A 15806-nucleotide genomic window follows, 5' to 3' on the forward strand; every position below is an offset into this window, starting at 1 on the left:
CGGAGTGGGCTGTGCTGTGAATGTGCCCGAGGCTTCGGCCCAGCTCTGCTGACTGGCACTGTGCGTGAGCAGTCTCTCACTTTCCTTACCAGCTGCCTGTTTCTGTCTAGCCCTGTCCCATGCTGAGGGTGACAGTTTCACCCGTAGGGCCGTGGAGTGCACAGGGCATGGAGCCTATGCCAAGTGGCACAGGGCAGCAGACAGACACCCTACATTGATGGGGACACACAGCTGAGCCCATGCGTCTGTCTGCTCCCTGGGTAGCCATGAGAGCGGGGCTTGGCCACGCTGTGCCCAGTGGCTCTGTTATTTCTGGTGCTGCTGTGAACTTCTCCAGTGCCAAGCTCTGTTTCTTCTGCAGGTGGCTCAGTGCCCCAGCGCTCAGGAGGGCAGTGGGTAACCAGCCTGCTTCGCCGCATTCAAAGGGGGAGCAGCCCTAGAGAGTGCCATGGTAGAATGGCGCAAGGCAAAATCCACCTGAATTTTTAACAGGCAAATCCCATGCCCAGGTATGGCAAAGCAGCCAGTTGACAGAAGAATATCAATGGGCTTAGGGGTGCCAGTTTGACTCTGGTCCAGCTGGGATCACGCTGTGCTGACTCCACACCAAAACTTCCTTATGCAATTCCTTGGCCTTGGGCCAGACCTTCCCAGGGGGTGGGAAGGGCTTGGGTGTTAGCCCCAGGTTCTGCTGGTTCCACCCGATACAAACGGCCCAAGGAGGTGGGCTGCAGATGGGGGGACCCTAGGTCTCTAGCTGGAATGCTTTATTTCCTGCATTTTCAGAAGCTGTCAGGGAGGGAGACAACTCTACTGACTGAATAAAGGCATTTATTATCCGATTCCCTAGCTTTGGCTGGGACTCCATGTACTTCGAAATGCAGTCGCTGTTGCGTACCCAGAGCTGGTGCAGTGCGGGTTGGGGGAGGAAATATATGTATAAAGGATTTGGGGCGCGCGCACACACAGACATTTCTGAGTGAAATGCTGGACAAGTGACCAGCTTGTTAAGTGGTGTGTCCCCTGGCTTGTGTGTGGTAGGTAGGTACTAGCAATACCTGTGGAGATGCATCCCTGGACAAGTATTTTCCCTTCTCTGCTTCCATTTCCCCATCTGTAAAATGGAGATATAATGTTCTCTCCCCTGCCTTAACTTCTTGGCATGAAGGCCCTGTGGAAAGTGTGACTGGTCCCAGTGTGAGATTGGAAAACATGCAGTGCTACAAATCAACACCCTACAAGCCACATGGCAAGGTCTGTGCCCAGAGGGCTAAAACCTGCTTTTAAAAGTTCTCAGGCCCTTCTTGGAGCCGGGGTGTGTGTGTGTGTGCTTGGTGATAGCATGAGCCTTGGCATGAAGAGTGACATACCAGCATGGTCTGGGAGACACGATACAAATCCGCCTTCACACATCACTCCCGGGGGGGGTTCAGGCTGGAGGATCCAGCAGCGGTGAGTGAGCAGAACATCGGCCCAGCCAGTGTGACGCAGACCAAGAGCTTGCCTTTGTGCCTGCCAGGTCAGAAAGGGCATTAACAGGCACGTGCAGTGGTGGCGCTACACAGACACAGACTAAGCAATTGCTGGGGGCCCCAATTTAGTAGTACCCCCAAAATACCATTCATCTTATTTAATTTGGGCTTTTTAACATGTATTTAGTAGGAGGTGGTGGTGTGTTGGTGTGGGGTTTTTTTGTTTGTGGAAATAATAGAATGGGAATTTAGAGGGGGTGGGTGAGGTGTAAGGCGGCACCCGAAAAACATTGCTGCTTAGGCCCCCAATGGGCTAGCACAGCCTCTGGGTGTGCACTTGTGTGTGTGTGTGTGTGTGTGTGTGTGTGTGTGTGTGGCAATAAAGACAATGAAACTACCTCTCTCTCCGAAGTGAATTTAGTTCTGGTGCAAAGTGCCCAGGTTGACAGTTCTGCTTGTGCCCAGTACAGGTAAAACCTGGGCATCAACATGCTGCTGATAAGTGGGGGCTTTGGCATAGGAGGGTGAAGGTCTCCGTTAGGAATTGGACTGAATCTCTAGCCACCAAGGGGGGTTGTAAAGTGAGGGACTGGCCAGTGAAGTAGCAGGGACAGCCTCTGTCCAGGCAGGGAGGGGTGTGGATGGAGTGTCTGTGTGACATTCAGGCATGTAGCATTGGGCTGGGGGGGGCTATATGTCATTCAGTGTTGGTCACCTTTGTCTCTGAGCATCTGTGATGAAATGTAGAGTCACAATATGCAACTCCAGAGTCTGGCTGTGAGTTCTAGGAAGCTCTTCATGGAGGTGGCTGTTTTGGATGGGAGCCGGGGAGGAGAAGGATGTGAACATCTGTCTGATGATGCCAGAAAAGCTTGATCATAAGGAAGAGGAAGGTTTTACTGTGTTTCCGAGCAGGGGGGCATATTCTGGATTCATCTAGTCCCTTTGGAACCTGGTTCCACGGCTGGACCCGCTCAACTGAGTACTATCCCCTCCACTCTCCCACTCCTTGTTCTGTATGTTATTTGCATCATCCCAGTGGAGGGCAGCTGTCCAGGCAGCTCTCAGCTGGGACTGTGGTCTCTAGTGTAGCTGGAACTGGAACCACTCTCTTCCTTAGTTTCCCCCTCTATGACAGCTGCCTACTCTTCAAGGCCTCTTGTGATTTTTTTTCCGTCAGGGTTTGAGGGGAGCCGGAGCCAAGACCTTGGTTTTGTGTCATCTCCATGTTGAGAGATGGTGATTCTCTACAGCAGGCTCCTAGCCAGCTTCAGAGAGTCACAAGCAGCTTCAAGTTCTACTCTTCAGTTTTCATCACAGCTTCGCTCTCCACACAAGTGCCTCCCCTTTCAGCCTTTCCCTTGATGATATTCCTCATGGTTTTATAACCTCTCCTATACCAATGGGATCCATCCCTCCCTGCCCCTGGGGCCTCTTTCTAGATGTGAAAGTGAAGGCAGCTCCTTGCCAGTAGGGTGGGCGGATGTGTGGGTGGATGTGAAAGTCCTTTGCTCTGTTTGGGATGATTCATGGCCCAATTCCAGACTCAAGAGAAGTTGGTCTCTGGGAGACGGGGGAAGAATCACTGAACTGGCAGGAATGTGAAAATTCCCAGAGGCTCTTTCAGAGCCCAAGGCCCTTCTGTCACTTGCTAGTGCTAGTGCTTAGCTAGACGTCCGCTCCTCTATCCAGCCTTTGGCACGACTCTAGCCCATCTTTTTTATTGGGAATGTGGTTTTGAAGAGCATGAATGAACATATGAACCTGAATTAGTGGGCTTGAGCCTTTACGATATACCTGCCTAGCTTATTGTTCCTTATTTCTATTATTGTAGTATCTAGGAGCCCCCCCCCTCCCGCCATGGAGCAGGACCCTACTGTACAAACACAGAACCAAAGGGGGGGGCCCTTTCCCCCCAAATTGGACACTCTCAGCATAAGACGAGCCATCGGGTGAAGATAGAGAGGGGTGTACAAGGAAACAATGAACCGGTGCTGGTCAGCATGACAGGCAGTGCTCTCAACACACCAGCACAAGACTGATTTATTTTTTTGTCCTCATGCCTACAAACAAAAGCCAACTCTTAAGGAGGGCTGTGAGGGAGGCCAATGACCTAGTCTGAGGTTGTTCTTCGAGAGCCTGTCCTGCACAGGAGGGATGGTATGGAAGAAAGTACAAAGGAATTTATTTGCTGCTTGTTCCAGCCTGTCAGTGAACTGTCCCTCTGGCCAAGATGGGCACGTGGGTTGGTGGGGTCTAAGTCTGAGTTACTTTGGTCTCCATCGCTTAAATTATGCACCCCTTCAGTGCAGGAAGGGATGAATAACCCTGTATTCAACTGCTACACCGTGGAGGCTGGGGAGAAAGGGAAGAACATTGCTGTCTTAGCCAAACGGCAATACAGGTAGTTCTAACATCCTGCCTCCGCTGAGACTCTGCCTCTGCTGGCCTTGCTGATGAACCATGAGCAGTTGCTGTTGGACAGTCCAGCTGCAGGTGGAGCTGCTGACAGCCAAGATCTGAGGAACGAGTAGCTGCTAATAGATAATGTCCCTTCATCTGAAGCTCGGTGGGAGTTCTGAGAGCTATGACGTTTACACTTCTCTTGCTTGGGCTGAACTGTCCTGCTACTGTGATGGTGCAGTATGATTCACATCTAAGCAGAGCTTCACTGTGGGCAAATTAATAAAATCCCCCACATCTTAATGTCAAGTATTGGGGGGAGCCGGGTTAGTCTGTATCCACAAAAACAACAAGGAGTCTGGTGTCACCTTAAAGACTAATAGATTTATTTGGGCATAAGCTTTCATGGGTAAAAAACCCACTTCTTCAGATGCAATTTAATGGTGAAGCTATAATACAATGCATGACCCTCTCTCTGTGGCTGCTGTAGAATCTCCACTTCTCTCCCTGTAGGCTAAGAGCAGGGCTCGCTAGAAGCATCTGCTGTCTTAGTTTACCTAACATTTCTTTTCCCAGTGATTCACTGTAAGCACTCCCACCCATCTACAGTGCTTGAAACCCTGACCCTAGAAATAGTAGCTGAACCTTAACAGCTGATCTCTGGTTGCACTAACTCACTAAGTCAGAACAAAGTGTCTTCTCTAGTTCTGATTGTGGGCTCAAGTGGTCATTTGCACTGCTATAGTCTCTCTATTGTCAATATGGTAACGGACTGGGGCAGGCTGGGCATAAACTCCCTTACTTTTTCTGAGAAACTGCAGAACTGGAATTAATTTGCAAACTGGACACCATCAGATTAGGCCTGAATAAAGACTGGGAGTGAATGGGTCACTACAAAAAGTAATTTTCCCTGTGCTGATACTCACACCTTCTTGTCAACTGTTGGAAATGGGCTACCTTGATGGCATTGGCCTTGTTAGCACTATACAAAAGTAATTCACCCCTTCCTCTCTACTGTTGAGAATAGGCCACTTCCACCTTAATAGAATTGGCTTGTTAGCACTGACCCCGCACTTGGTAAGGCAACTTCCATCTTTTCATATGCTATAATATATATTCTGCTTACTGTATTTTTCACTCCATGCATCCGATGAACTGAGCTGTAGCCCACAAAAGCTTATGCCCAGATAAGTGTGTTAGTCTCTAAGGTGCCACAAGGTCTCCTTGTTGTTTTATCTAATTGCTGCGTGCCTCGGTTTTCCAATCTGTAAAACGGGGACACTAGACTGCCCCCTGCGGATGGGTATGCTGAACGGTGATGTTTGTAAAGTGCTGGGGGAGCCTTTCCTAGGGGATTGTGCATAATTCAGCGGGTATCATTTTTATTTGAAACTCTGCATCATGTAAGCCCTGGGGCATGTATACCGCGAACACCTAATCGGGTATTGAAATTAATACCGGCGGGAGTGTGAAACGGCAACCCCCGGTGCCTAGAAAAGGGTCCCCAGGGGCCTCTCTCCAGCGAGCGGCGGGCCCCCCCCGGGCTGTGGGCAAGGCAGAGGCGGCCCAAGCACGTGTTTGGAGGGCCCCGCCCGGCCGGCTGCAATCCAGCTGTGCGCGGCGGCGGCGGCTCCTCCAGCGGCGGCCAGGCCAGCTGCGCCCGCCCCATCCAGCTGTGAACGGGGGCGGGGGCGGCTGTGGCAGCCAATGAGCATCGCCCCCTCTCCTCTGTGGGCGGGGCGCGCCCGTTTCTCCCGCCCCCCGGCCGGGCCGGGCCACTGGGGCGGGCGCCGCCAATGGGAAGGCCGGACGTGAGAGCGGCCAATGGGAGCGGGCGGCTCATGGGCCCAATGGGAGGCGGCCTCACGGCTGCGCTGACCTGAAGGCGCTGGCGCGGCGGCGGCGGCTGGGCTCGGGCCGCCTGGGGCGGGGAGCGCGACCCCGGAGCTGGGGTAGGGGCGGGGCCGGAGCGGGGGATGGGCAGGGGGCGTGAGCAGGAGGGGGCTGGCCGGGGGGAGGGGGGCTGTCTGTAGGGAAGTTGGGGGGCATGGGGAGGTGGGGGGGCAGGGGGAGGCTGGCTGGCCCTGGGAAGGGGGGGTTGGGGTTTAGGGAGGTGAGTAACGGGTGTGGGGGGGCAGGGGGCGTGAGCAGGAGGGGGCTGGCCGGGGGGAGGGGGGCTGTCTGTAGGGGGGCAGGGGGAGGCTGGCTGGCCCTGGGAAGGGGGGGTTGGGGTTTAGGGAGGTGAGTAACGGGTGTGGGGGGGCAGGGGGCGTGAGCAGGAGGGGGCTGGCTGGGGGAAGGGGGGCTGTCTGTAGGGAAGTTGGGGGGCATGGGGAGGCTGGCTGGCCCTGGGAAGGGGGGGATGGGGTTTAGGGAGGTGAGTAACGGGTGTGGGGGGGCAGGGGGCGTGAGCAGGAGGGGGCTGGCTGGGGGAAGGGGGGGTATGGGGATGGCGGGAAGTGGGGGTGGATGCTGGGTCGGGGTCAGAGAGGAAGGGCTGATCGGGAGGGGTACAGGTGGGGGGGCCAGGAGGTGGATGAGGGGAGTGGGGGGAAGCAGGCAGAGGTGGCTCTGCTGCTGGAAAGTGTGGGGGAGTCATGGAGGTGGGAACGCCTCGTCTCTCTCCTTCCTCTGTCAAGTCTAACGCCTTTGGCCCTGGCGAGGCTGTCCGCTGCTCTGGGACAGGAGAGGGGTCAGGAGGCTGTGGCGCAGAAGCTGGGAGAAGGGGTGTCCAGCATGAGGAGGAGTCAGGCTGGCTGCAGTAGAAATGGGGTGTTGTGGGGCAATGGGGTGTCAGTTGTGGGAAGATGCCAGTTCCCTTCCTGTGCTAGTGGGGAGGGGCACGAGAAGTGTGAACCTCCAACTGCTGACTTGCTTGTTGAATGCAAAACAGCTGACTTCCCCAGGGGCCAGGGCACTGCCAGCGTGTCCTCTGATGCCACCTTTCCCATGGACTTCTTGGAGTTGGGGTGCTCTCTGTCTGACCGTGGGCCCCCCTGCTCCACCCTTCCTGGAAGTGCAGGATTCTCTTGATATCCCGGCTGGTGTGCATCTTCCCTTTGATTTTTCCCAGGTGAAGCTCTTGGCTCATGGGAGCATGTGGCTCATCTTGGATCTGTTTTTATTCTTTCCTTAGCCGAGCAGAGAACATGAGCAGCAGTTTCAAACAGTTCCTTGCCCTGAAGCCCTTGTGGGCTTAACTTTTGGGGGGCTCTTCTAATTTCCAAGGCAAGGGAGAGTACGGAAGGTTGATCCTCTAGGCCTCGTAGTGGGTACTTGCCTCGGGGAGCAGGTAGTCTCCAGGGTAGACTCGGGTGAGATTAGCTGGTCTCAATGGCCCCTTCTGGGGTGAGAATCTATTGAGCTGACTTGACAGGCAAGAGCAAAATAGACCAGATTCACTGGTTCGAAGCCTGGAAGGGACCATTCCTGCTCTCTGATCTAACCTCCTGCAGAACATGGACCATCGTACTTCCCCAGATTAATTCCTCATTTGAACTACAGCAAAAATCCAATTTTGATTTTAAAATTGCCCATGATGGAGAACCCATCCCAGACCTTAGTAAGTTGTTCCCATGGCTAATGACCTCTGTGGTTAAAACTTTGTCCCTTGTTTCCAGTCTAAATCTATCTAGTTTCAACTTCCAGCCATGGGCTCTTGTTACCTATGCTGGAAGAGCCAAAGGGACTTTGTGGTTATTCGGTGTAGGCACTTGTATGTCCAGGAGGTTCCAAGTATATTAATATAAAGATTAAAGTGTAAGCGCTGGGGGCCGGAATCTCAGCGGGTGTCAGTGGCCTAGCTTCACTGAAGACAGTGGAGCGACTGTGTCCATTTACACCAGGTAAGGCTTTGGCCCTCCTTTGGCAGGGTGGTGCTGCAGAGGTGAGTCTTTTAGGGGTGGTTAGGTCGAAGCCAGAGTGAAGGTTTGGTGAACAGAGGCTCGCCTACCTGCCCCAACTGCGTTTGTTTGACTTCAACTGGTTTTAACCAATTGATTAAATCAGTGCAAAAGGCTGAATGGACACTGTTCTGTTGGTTTAAGCTGTGCTCGTTTTGTTTTAGCTTAAGTCCATTAGGAATCCGTTTAACTCAAGCCTAGATGTGCCACTCTTAAACCAAAATAAGAATGTCCACACTGGTAGGCACTGGCTTAACTAAATTGGTTTCAAAAACAATTTAAATAAATTAAACCAGTGCAATTTGTGTGTGTAGACAAAGTCTAGGTTCCTGAAGGGGTGCTGCTATGAAGAAAAGTGCCTCCCCTTTGGCTTTGGTGGTCTGCTCTTTAGTTTGTGTCCAGTTCTTCTCCCCTGAGCCTTGAGTTTATGGTTGCTTAGGATCTGTCTGCACTGGAGACATGCCCAGTTGCAGCCATTGGTGTAGATTTACCACTGCAGATCTCTAGTGTAGATGGGCAAAACTGCCGTAAGCCATGATTTTCAGCCGTGCAGCTGTACCCCAGTTGCAAGCGGGGGGGGACTCACTCTACCATTGCAAAGTGTGCTGTACAGCAGTTTTGCCTGTCTGCCCTAGGGACTTTCTCTGGTGACAGGTCCCCAGGCCTTCATGTGGGTGAAAATAAACCACAAACATTGAGGATGTGTGCTTCTGACATCCTGCCAGCTTCGCTCTTGCCCTAAGGTTCAGAGGCTTGAATCAACAGGATTCCTGCTCTCCAGGAACAGCAAACATTTTGGAGCGCTTGTCCCTGTTACAAGGGACAGAAGAGAGGCCACCAGTGAAAATGGGCGAAGCCAAAGGAAAACATTTAGGGCAGTGGCTGTCAATTGCTTCCATTCTGACACCCCTCCACGCTTCTATTTAGCAATATGGGAAGGGCAGTGTGGTCACAACGCTGGGGCACCTCCAGGGTCCTTAAATCAAGAGCCCCCAACTTTGCAGACCAGTTTGGGTTTCCCCAGTTCCTGTGCCTCCATACTGTTACGGAACTTAATGAATATGAAACAAACCCCAGACTCCTGTAATTGTCAATGTTTTTCCTGTATTTTGCTTTGTCAAACTGTTGACGTTCCAACTTGAAAGCTGGAAAAACCCTCCGAGCTCTTCCCCAGAATAATGGACTGCTGAAAACCACCATCTCCATTGCTGCTAGCGGATAGCCTGCCTGCAGGGCTGATAAAGGTTCTGATTATTCAAAGGTGCAATGCACATGCCCTGTTGGCTTCAATGGGAGCATGGGGTGCTAGTGCCGAGTGCCTGCAGCTCTTTAGAGTTGGAGGTATTGAGCCCTCCTGACAACTGAATGCAGGGGCAAAGCCAACACGGGGGAAACAAATTTTCACATTGCCTGGTTTATAGAAATGAGGAAGCAAGGCTTTTTGAGAGGAGGAACAGCTGTCAGTTTTGGATTCCATTCTGGTCATTGGCAGGGGTGGGGAACTGCGCCAAGGTTTAGCGTGAGGATGTGTCTGAGGGATCCTGTTACGCACTTAGGTTTGAGAGGCTTTGTCCTCTGAGCAGCAGGACAGAACCCAAAGGAACCCGTCTTTCCTCCACTACGTCCCTCGTCTGGGGCCGGGTATGGATGAGGAATCCCTAGAAAACTGCTTCTCACTCTCGTGTTGCCCTTTCTTCTCCCCCCTTTCCTCTTCCCTAGCAAGAGTAAATCAAACCCAGCAGCCCACGCTCCAGAAAGAGATGCTGATCTATGCTGTGCAGTGTTCCTCTGCTGAGTCAATAGGAGGAACGTGACCTGGCAATAGTTTAATCTTCCTGCTCCCTGGAGTAACCAGCCACACACTGTGCCATGGGGGGAAGGAGGGGGACGGACATATCTGATGAGCTCCCCTGGGAGTGAGGGGTGGCTTGAGATAAGCCTACTCACTCAAGCACAATACCCACCCTCCCCCCACATCTAGCTCCTGTGGCAAGCCACTGAAATGCACAGAGCACTCACGGAGCAGAGACACCTAGCAAGGTCTCTGGTGTATTTGCTTAAAAACCTAAACAGCTGCATTTTCTTAAGCTGTTTTACTGATAGCCGCCTCCTCCCTCAAACAGAAAAGGATCAGCCAGACTTTATCCTGAGAACCGGTACTGCGCGGGGCTGTTTGGCCTTCCGGAGTGGCTTAATCCATTCTGGAATGGGGGTGGGGTGTTTTATTGTGTGGCTCTGTCTGCTCCCATCTCCAGCACAGGGTGTGTGCGTGCGGATGTCTAGTTTCTGCACATCCAGGCCCAATTGTGGCTCCATGGCAGCATGGCACGTGCAGTCTCTGTTGTCACTGGGACTAGCCCATTTTCCTGTGCTCCCCAGGCGTGTCTGAGGTCAAAGTGAGCTCTGCACTTATATCCTGTTCTGTGGTCGCACATGCTTAGTGCTCATTGGGGTATCACCTGCCGGAGATGTAAAACTACGGACCCAAGAGGTTCGCCTTTCTCCACCTCCCAAGTTACTCTCGAGACGAGTCCCATAAATCTTGCAGCACGCTGCTGTTGCACTGGGCGTCTGTGTGATCTGTTGCGTCTCTGGGGGAGCAGGAATTTTATCTCTGCAGTTCTTCAGTCTGCTTATCGGCTGCATGGTAGGCAGGACCTCCTCTGTCCTCTCCGGCCCTGTGGCGTTGGCTGTGGTGGGGAATGAATACAGGGGAATGGTAGGATACTGCCTGCCCTATGCGGGAGTTCCCTACTGAATGATGTGTCTAGAGCTGGCAGAGGAAGCCAATAGCTGTATGCTAAGATCTGTCTTTAGTCAGCAAAAGGCACCTGGCTGCATGTTTGGCTGGGTATCGAAGCCAAGGTCTGCCCTGTTACAAAGGCACAGCTCCCACTGGCTTCTCTAGGGGGAAGCACCCATGTAGCTGAGGGCAGAACTGGGCCCTGGCTTAGAGTGTTGTCTTGTGATTAGAACAGGAGGGAAGGGAGTTGGTGAGAACCCAGGACTCCCAACTCTGGGAGGGGACTGGGATCTAGTGGGTTAGAATGGGCGGGGGGGAGCTGGGAGCCAGGAGCCAGGATTCCTGGGTTCTGTTCCCATTTCTGTCACTGACTTGCTGCACCCCCTTAGATAAGTCCTACCCTCTCTCGACTCAGTCGAGAAATGTCTTTGTCTGTATCTTACGCTGGGTGATGTGGTGTGTTCTGCTGGGCAAAGTGCTGTTAGACTTGGATCCAGCTGTGTTTTGTCTGCTGGGGTTGGGGGGGCTCTCCCTGCAAGGCTGATGGATCCTTTGTTGTGTGAGCAGAGTGGTGGAGCCTGGCCCACTGTCTCATCACCCACGAGAGAGAGAGAGCCCCCCAACAGAGAGTGAGGGGCAGGTGGGGGAGGACATCTTTGCTTTCAGGGTTCCGGGCACTGACCCCTTGCTTCCCCCAGTCGTTTAGGTGGGGTGCGGCAAGCTCGGCTATTGCAGAGTAATTGGGTGGTGGAGTGAGGGCTAGAGTATGTCCCTGTTGTTCTAAGGCTCATGGGAGGGTGACTGGGTTTTTGGGGGCTGGTGTTCCTCCACCCTGGGGGAGGGAGTGTCGTAGGGACCCCATCACTCAGAGGCAAATGTTGGGAGCTGGCCCAGGGCATTTGTGGTTCTGTATTGAAGCTTCACTCCTCACTGGACGGCTAGTTCCTCTTTCTTCTCCCTGCTGGACTTGCTGCCTTTCTGGGGCCCTCCTAGGACCCCTCCCCTACTGAATGCAGCCATGGCAAGCTTCTTCCAGCTGGCTGGTCCCTGACTGGACCCAGAAGGAATCTGGGACACAAGCACCCGCAGCCACACACCTCACCAGTGAGCAGGAGCAGCAATGTTCCTTTGACGCCATCAGGCCCAGAGACACTTGCAACACTGCCCTGAGTCCTACCAGAGATCGCCCCACCCTTTGCTTACAAACGCTTCCCTCTCTCCTTTCAGGCATTGGCGAGATGTCTCTGTGCCAGTGCGCGGTGAAGCACAGTGAGTCAGACATGGAGGGCTGCTGCTTCTCGGTGGGCGGGGGCCTGAAGGTGTACCTGCACTGGAGCGGCGAGGAGGAGGAGCGGTGCCAGACCTATACGCAGGGGGTGCTGAGCGCAGAGGAGATCTGCATCAACATTGCCCAGAAAATCGGTGAGCGCTGGCAGCCTGGAGTGTCCCTGGGCTACCGCCTCTCCAGACAAGCCTACATGAGTCTGAGTCTGCCCCTGCCCCAAAGACAGGGCTCTGAGCAGTTGCTTGGGCTTAACGCGGCTGGATCTGCCAGGGAGGGTCACCGCCCAGCGCTGCATTGGGGTGAGAGGTTGTGTTGGCTGATCCCTCGCTTCAGACTCAAAGACAAAGGATTCTTCTGCTTCCCTATGATGCTGGCAGCCCGCTGGGCCAGCTAGCAGCGCAGGTGTTACGGCAGCACCAGTGTCGTTATAACGTTTTCCTCCTGCCCTCCCTGTCTGTTACTGCCCCGTGGGGTACGATCCAAAGCTGGTTCTTTCCTTCAGCTTCAAGGGGCGGTTGCAGCCAGTGCCTCCTGAGATACCAAGAACTGTGAACTTGTGTGACCCCAGGTTGCTAGTGTGCAGCCACTCTGCAAGCCACCCTCTGCCCTGTCTATGAAGGCAGCCGCATGGCCAGCCCGGCCCTGGCACCCTCTGCATGTGCCCACTGCACGTGCAAGGAGCCTTGTCCTCTGTGTATCCCTGAGCTCTCGCTGGCCAGTGCTGTCTGCGATGATGTTGCTCTGTCCACTGGGGATTATGAATCACGTCATTAGGATATCATCAGCCATGGGCTGGTGCTGTAGAGCTGAAAGGGCTGTTACTCCATCCCCTGACCATCTCCCTGCTCTGAGCCAGCCAGTCCCTGACCGAGGCAAAAGGCTCTAATTCCTACCTGCCCCTGGCACCACCAAGTCCCCCTGGCTGTGTTGAGAGTTCACGTTGCCTGTAGAAGCTCTGTGTCCATTAGAGCTGTAGCTTTATTAATCAGGACCATGGGCTCTAGCCTCCTATGTCTCTGGTATTCCTAAGCATAGGGATGAATCTCCCTCTTCCCCTGTGCTCTGGCTGTCTGGTCTTTACTGGAGGGCTGAGGTACAGAGCATGACTAGCTCGAGTGTGGTGACATGGCTTCTGACTTGTTGGCATCCTCGCATGATAAACACTCTACTGCTCTCCGGGGACTTTTCCTGGTGAGCCGCAGGAGCCGTGGATGTCATCGGAGCCTGGTTCTTAGGCCCCGTCAGAGCCAAGCTGCCAGGGCTGCCCTGACTGTCTGTGCAGGGGTATTTCCCTGCCCACTGAGAGGAGGAGGGAGCGGTTGATGTGCCTGTTAACCCTGGGTTTGCTGCAAACCCCCTTTCCTCCTGCGTGAGGCCAGCTGACAAACCAGGCTGGGGTAACGTCTCCCATCGTGGTGTTTTCTGCTTGGTGAAGTCTAAAAAAACCCCAACCTCACAAAACCCGTCACGCTGCTGAGAGGCTTGTCAGGCCAAGTGGCTGCCTCTAAGCAACCAGCCTGGGTTGTGGCGATGGCTCTGGAGGATGCAGTGTGGTCTAGTGCAGAGAGCACTGGACTGGGACTCAAGAGACCTGGATTCTGATCTTGGTTCCACCACTGACCTGCTGCTGGGTGACCTTGGGCAAGTCACTATCCCTCCGTGTGTCTCAGTTTCCCCATTTGCAGAACAGAGTTAATGATGCTGACCTGCTTGGTAAAGCCCTTAGAGATCTGCGGCTGAAGTGCTATTTAAAAGCTAGCTATGAGGATTATTGTTAAAAGCAGGCTAGTTTTAATAAGTACCTTTTAAATTCATGAGCTGTCGCGTGATGTCTACATGGCTCAGAAAAAGCTAATTCCGTTCTCGCATTGTGGGACTTGGGCCTAGGTCTTGAGTCTCAGAGCACCAGGCATTATGCCTGCTGTTGGCGCTCAGTGAAGGAGTCTGTTACCAGTAAAATCCTGTAATGGGGAGGAGAGAACTGGGAACAGCTTTCAGGACAAGACAATGAGAGAAGCAGTTTTGCAGCAGCTATAAAACTGTGCAGTTTAAAGCAGGGGCAGAGGGGAAATGAGCCCCTGCCATCACACAGGAATTCTCTTGTCTCCTGCAGGGATCACGCCGCTCTGCTACAGCCTCTTTGCGCTCTGTGATGTGCAGACCAGAGTCTGGCTCCCTCCCAACCATGTGTTTGAAATCAGCAAAGACACCAACCTGAATCTGTTCTTCCGCATGAGGTGAGAATTGCTCCCTGGGGTCACAGGTGGCTCCCCACATGCTCTCCGCTTTTGCCAGCTGCAGTTCGGGGGTGAGAGGCCCCTTAGCCAGATGCTATGGGGTAATGTACCAGGCATTTGAATAGTAACACTCGTGTTGGGGAGAGGCATCCCTTGGTGGTTTGCCTGGTTACCTGGGGAAGGAGGCAACAGAAGCAATTAAGAAACCTGGATGAAGGTTGGCATCAGGTCAAATAGTGACCAGGCAGCATCTCTGGGGAAGTGAGAGACTGTGCATGTCTTTCTAGGTCTCACTTGGGCCGACTGTATGGCTGAGAGCTGGACGGTGCGCCCATGCAGTGGAAATCTGTTCACGAGGTTCTTTGTGCCCCTCAATTCCAACCCACATCCCCTGCTGTTCCAGTCTGTGCTCCCCACAGTCAGCTCTGCTTCTGCTGTTCCAGACTTGAGCTTCTCCTGAGCAGAATCTACCAGTCATGTTATTACATAGTGCTAGTGATGTGGACAAGGCCCAAAGGGAAATAGGCTGAGACCCACCGAACTCATTCTACCTGTGACTTGGGGGCAGCACGTTGATCTAGGTCTCCAGGTATGAAAAGAGTAGTGTGTGGGCTCTGCTTATTGATACCCTCTCTGTGAGGCTCTTGCATACCATGGGAATCCTGTTGCATGACACGGCATATCCTCCTGGAATGCAGTCACCAGTGATCAGATCAGCAGGGCTTTCATGCTAATTTTTATAGTGTCTGAGTCATAATAAAGGCAGAAGTGACCAGCGATTAGAGGATTGTTTGGTCTGGGATTTTATTAGGTCCTGTGAAGCTCCTCTCTGGCAACTTTCCTCCTTGGCACCATGTGCTGCTAATTAGAAAGTGGAATATTTGCTTGTAGGCATCTCGGATGTCACTGTCCGGTATGCAGGTGCTGAGGACAGTGCTGACTAGTCAAAGACCATCTGTCTGGCACTGTGCTGGCGGGGTCCAGCCTGTAAATCAGCAGTGGCCAAAGGGTCTGTATGGGAGGGCTTTGGCCGCATGCATTGCCATGGTAATGGAGTGTGGATCTTGGGCTTCTAAAAAGCAGCCTGTTGCCAACCTCATCTTCAGCGCAGACCGCATATCCCAGCATGCTTAGCTGCTCAGCTCAAGATGGGACAAAGTACGCTGGGATATGTAGTTTTTGTGTTGCTCTAAACAACATTGCTATAGGACACAATCTCTGTACCAAAGGTGAGGACGCATGCAGTCTGAGTGCAGATAGAGCATAGGTTTCTGGCAGCTGAGCCCTTGGGTTGGACAGAGCATAGGTCACATTGACAACGAACAGCCTGATGCAACGGCCGGATCCAGCCCCGAGATTACAAATGGCTCACGTTGGATGCTACGCTCTCCTGGCAGCTGCGCTCTGTTTCCTTCCCCTCCAAGGCACAGCTGGGTGCAGCTCTGTCACTCCTCTGTCCTCAGCCCCGATGGGTGGCTAAGCCACTCACGCTGGAGCGCGGCTGCAGGAAATTGCGTGTCTGTGTGTGAGTGTCGGAATACCTTCGTGCTTGCTACCACAGACTGAGCTGTGGCTTTGAGGGTTCTGGGGCGGACACGTAGGCCTCGCTTTGGCTGCAGTTTGTGCCTTTGCCCCGTTTCCATAGTGACTCTCCAGTATGGGTGTATGGGGCCCAGCACAGCGGGATCCTGCTCCAGGCTAGCCCCTCTGCATACAGTCCAAAGAGCAACATGTTAGAGGTGGTCTTTGATAGCAGAGCAGGGC

The 15806-nt window shown here is 53.4% G+C and overlaps 1 protein-coding gene across 4 annotated transcripts in view; it reads left to right on the forward strand.

Moving 5' to 3' along the window:
- Positions 1-5678: 5678 nt before the first annotated feature.
- TYK2 (tyrosine kinase 2) overlaps positions 5679-15806 on the forward strand; it is a 30387-nt gene continuing 20259 nt past the window's right edge. For 2 of the 4 annotated variants that reach the window (XM_038378633.2, XM_038378636.2), the window contains exons 1-3: positions 5679-5827; positions 11748-11942; positions 13919-14042. In XM_038378633.2, the coding sequence (XP_038234561.1) occupies positions 11759-11942; positions 13919-14042 (308 nt within the window). In that variant the 5' untranslated portion in view covers positions 5679-5827; positions 11748-11758. Of the gene's footprint in view, positions 5828-10195; positions 10425-11747; positions 11943-13918; positions 14043-15806 lie in introns of those variants that run through there. The other 2 variants (XM_043506374.1, XM_043506375.1) reach the window with 1 other exon arrangement.

This window comes from Dermochelys coriacea, chromosome 20 (assembly GCF_009764565.3).
Source record: "Dermochelys coriacea isolate rDerCor1 chromosome 20, rDerCor1.pri.v4, whole genome shotgun sequence".
Lineage (NCBI taxonomy): Eukaryota > Metazoa > Chordata > Testudines > Dermochelyidae > Dermochelys > Dermochelys coriacea.